This window comes from Monodon monoceros, unplaced genomic scaffold (genome assembly GCF_005190385.1).
Source record: "Monodon monoceros isolate NGI ecotype Baffin Bay Population unplaced genomic scaffold, NGI_Narwhal_1 Super_Scaffold_18, whole genome shotgun sequence".
Lineage (NCBI taxonomy): Eukaryota > Metazoa > Chordata > Mammalia > Artiodactyla > Monodontidae > Monodon > Monodon monoceros.
Window position 1 is genome coordinate 46,590,029 of NW_021703774.1, and position 4,426 is coordinate 46,594,454.

Sequence of the window (4,426 nt, forward strand, 5' to 3'; positions counted from 1 at the left end):
GTTGGGGTATGTACACCCGTGGGAGCCTATGGGGGTATGCCAGGAATACATGAGGCCATGGGATAAATACAGCACACCTGGGGAAAAGTTAAACGTTTAAACTGAAGGTAACTTAAAACACTATTTTTATGTTAAAACAGACATGACATAGAATCTACTTTCTCATGAACAGTTAAGATGAAGCAATACTTCAGAGATAGTTCAAGCTGTTGGTGGGCATCCCTTTCTCCCTGGGTGCATGTGTCTACCCCGCCCAAGCAGCAGGGTGTTCTTCACTGCAAAGGCCTGAGAAGCTCCCCTTAAGCAGTGAGAGGCAGCTGGGTTTCTTCTTGGGAACACGCTGGTGCCTTCCTGACTCACCCCCATTCTCCCAGGAGCTGGTCCTTATCTTTGGAAGGGGTGGCCCACGCAGTCCAGTGCCTGGGAGGCAGTCCCAGCTGCCACCATCAAGAGACGGCAGGCTTGCACTCCCAGCAGAAATGGCAAGAGCCGGCCTGGTTTTCAGCTTCCAGACCAGGATGGCAGTTTAAGAGGTCCGAGGAGGACCAGACCTTGCTTCCTGCCCTCTCTCTTCCCCAGGCTCACAGAGAACCCACCTGGCTAGCAGTTGGTGTTTGAGCCCCTGGGAAGGGCAGGGCAGGGCACAGCTGGCCCTCAACAAATGCCCCACGCTTGCCATCCTGACAACATTGTCTCCTGGGGCTTCGGGCAAGTGGGACCTCCAAAGGATTAAGGGTGACTGTGGAGTTCTCAGCAGGGCCCAGCTCCTCCTTCGCCTGTGAGGGGCAGCAATGTGGCTGGAACGGCTACCAGCTGGACACAGATCTGTAGTGAGAACTCAGTCCCCGTGGCCGTGAAGGTGATTAAGTCCATTCTTTGTGATTTTCCTTTTTGCAGGTATCTTGAGCCAAGTAAAGGTCTGTGTCGGAGAAGCAGGGATAGAAGGGCCTGCACATATGACACAGGTGGACCCCCAGGATGGACAGGGTGAGGTATCTCCTCTCTGCAGCTATGACCCCCGGATGCTACGCATGAACTTGGAGAGTGAGGATGAGGACCGTGGACAGGCAGGAGACAAAGGGGGCACTGGTGACACTGGTCAGTGGGCCCATTCAAGGCTCAGCTCCGAAGGGACTCAGGACAAAACTGACTTGCCATGGCAGCATCCGTTCCACAAAAAGGAAGAGAAATTCTCTGACTCCTTTAGTGCAGGAGTTGTGGGGAAGAAACCTATGGCAATGCCTAGGAAGAAGGCCAGCTGGGAAAGAGACGAGTCAAAGATCACCCTGACTCAGGACTCCCCCAGAGCAAGCACAACTCCCAGTGGCCTCCCCAGCAGCTTCTCACACAAGGGGTTTGGTCAGGTGCAACCTCCTAGGGACCCATTACCTGCTGGCAATGATGGAGACTGGAGGGCAAACCTGGACACTGCTCTAGGTATCCCATCCAACTTCCCTGGTTCTGGAAGATATTTCTGTGCACAGAAAGGGGTAGACAAGTCCCCAGACAGCTCCTCTCCAGCTTGTGTCCCCAAGGCGGCGGGCAGTTGGGACCCCTCCACGCAGGAGACACATATACCAGCCCAGGGGTCGGCCACCCCAGCCAACCTGGCAGCAGAGGCGCTGGCCAAAGTGCGGAAGGGCTTTAAGGACCAGAACCCGGCGGGCGCCGGGGAGGGCGGGCAGAGGCAGGCGTGTCCCCACAAGCGCCGGTGGGGCGGGCAGGCCTTCCAGAAGCCGCCTGGCGCCAAGCCTTACACGTGCGAGCTGTGCGGGAAGGTGTACTCCCACCGGGGCACTCTCCAGCAGCACCAGCGCGTGCACTCGGGCGAACGACCCTACCGGTGCCCCTTCTGCGACAAAGCCTACACGTGGTCCTCGGACCACCGCAAGCACATCCGCACGCACACGGGCGAGAAACCCTACCCTTGCCCGGACTGCCGCAAGGCCTTCGTGCGCTCCTCCGACCTGCGCAAACACCAGCGCAACATGCACAGCAACGACAAGCCCTTCCCGTGTGCCGAGTGCGGCCTGACCTTCAACAAGCCGCTGTCGCTGCTGCGCCACCAGCGCACGCACCTGGGCGAGAAGCCCTTCCGCTGCCCCACCTGCGACCGGGAGTTCGCCGTGGCCAGTCGGATGATGGAGCACCAACGCGTGCACTCGGGCGAGAGGCCCTTCCCCTGCCCCACCTGCGGCAAGTGCTTCACCAAATCCTCCAACCTGATCGAGCACCAGACGCTGCACACGGGCCAGAGGCCCTTCAAGTGCGCTGACTGCGGCGTGGCCTTCGCGCAGCCCTCGCGCCTCGCGCGCCACCAGCGCATCCACACGGGCGAGAGGCCCTTTCCTTGCGCGCAGTGTGGCCAGGCCTTTGCGCGCTCCTCCACCCTGAAGCGGCACCAACAGATCCACTCCGGGAAGAAGGGCTTCCTCTGCGCCGAGTGTGGCAGGGCTTTCCGCATTGCCTCGGAGCTGGCCCAGCACATTCGGGTGCACAACGGGGAGAGGCCCTACCAGTGTGAGGACTGCGGCCAGGCCTTCACCCGCTCCAACCACCTCCAACGACATCGAGCCAAGCACCGCAGCTGCAAGAAGGAGCCCATCCCCTCCTCCTCGGACGAGTGAGGGCTCCATCAGCTGACTCTCAGGGAAGGTGAAGACATGGCCGACCTCGGATGCAGTGACGAAAAAAACTAGCCCATTCTGCCCTCAAAGCCATGTGCAAATACCGAGAAGGTCCGGGCTGGTCCTGTCTAGAGAAAGGTACTTTTCTGTTTTTATGTAAATAAAGGAATCCCCAGATGTGGTCTCTATGGAGGAATCTTCCAAAGCAGCAAATTATACCTGGGGGTAACTCAAACCCATCCAAATGGCTCAGCATTTCACTTTCCTAACGAAATGACTTTACCCTGGGGAATGTCTTTATGAGTCATGGCTTTGAATTAGAGAAGGCCTTTATCTTAAAGAGAGGGGCGTTTATGTCCTATATTTAGGACCCAGTTATCCTAGAAATCCAGAACAGCCTTAGCCTCTGAAAAAGAAGAAGCCCGCTTCTCTTCACAGTGGAGCTTAGTAACTGGAACTAATCTGAGTCTCACCCGCAAAATTCACAGGTGCCTCCTCTCTGGCTACCTCTTCTCCTGTTTCCACCCTGGGAGCTTCAATCACATGCTATATTTACAGAGGAATCTGCCCATTTACAAAGACATATACAAAATTTCTCCCTATGGGCTTGACCATGGTTCAGGAAGCCTTTTAGGTTCATTTAAACTTGCCAGGATCAAAGCTCCAATGTGAAGTAAATAAAATAAAGGACCCCTTGCCCAAGTGCAATCAGCTTGTTTCACCATCATTAAAAACAGGTTTGAAAACCTACGTGACTCGCAGTTATTCTCGAACAAGGTTAACTGAAATTTGCATTACTAACAGCCATTCTTAGAGATGTACTGCTACATACGTTGATTTTGTATAGTTTAAAAGTCAGTAGTTCTTAGCTCTGGACCTCAACCGGGAGGAATCCGTGACTTCACAGAGTTCCGTTGATGCACAGAGGTAAACGGCACTTCTCATCTTACCAAAGTTAAAGAAGGTACTCCACAAAAAGGTATTATACTCTCCTTTTGAGGATATCTTTGCTATATTCCTAAAATCGCCACCCAAACCTGCCAAATCTGAATTTCAGCTGATTTGGACCCAGGGAGTGACTGCTAAATAGTGCTCTTATGCTTGACACATGGAGTCCAGAGAGAACTGCTATAGGCGTCATGCCTTGTTTGACAAAGGTAACCTTAGAGCTCTGACAGCATGCCTGCAGGTTTTGTGTGTTGACTCACTTAGATAGATCTACGTGTCCAAAAGACAGAGTTAGCCAGTCCTGGGCCTGGCTGGAGAGCCAGTTGTTGGGTTCCTAATCCATCTCCGTATTCACCAGTGACGTGACCTTGAATTCAGCTTCTGCATCTGAATTGGCAAAATAGGAAGGATAATAACGGGGTAATAAGGGTGAGCATCAGTCTCCCAGGAAAAGAGCTTTGAATTCAAAAGCATTAGATTGGTAGAAAAGTCATAAGAATCAGCCATAACTTTATGACTATGAAGAGAGCAAAGGATAGTATACTTTTTTCTGGGTAGTCAATGAAATATTTGAAAACTGAAGTTACTCTTCCTTTTCTTCGCGTTCCGTTTTTCTTAAGGTGGTTGTTAGTAGAGTTTTTCCTAATTAAAATTTTTGGTTTGGCCTGTAATTTCTTAAGGTAGTTGTTCCCCAAACCAGTTCATAGAATGGCTGTATAGAAATCACCTGGGATGTTTGTTAACCATACAAACTTGCTGAATCCTAGCCTTGAATATTGATACACGTCTGTAGTGCATCTTGCAATCTAATTTTATTTTATTATTATTTATTTTATTTATTTATTTTTGGC

General features: G+C 52.2%; 1 protein-coding gene across 1 annotated transcript; it reads left to right on the forward strand.

The window, feature by feature from the left end:
- The first annotated feature begins 956 nt into the window (after positions 1 to 956).
- Positions 957 to 2,627, forward strand: ZNF648 (zinc finger protein 648). The gene has a single exon (XM_029228183.1). The coding sequence runs from the start codon at positions 957 to 959 to the stop codon at positions 2,625 to 2,627; it is 1,671 nt and encodes a 556-aa protein (XP_029084016.1).
- The last annotated feature ends 1,799 nt before the right edge of the window (positions 2,628 to 4,426 follow it).

Bases quoted from the DNA above. Each gene is read 5' to 3' on its own strand.
- ZNF648 (XM_029228183.1), top strand. From the start codon at position 957: ATGACACAGGTGGACCCCCAGGATGGACAGGGTGAGGTATCTCCTCTC.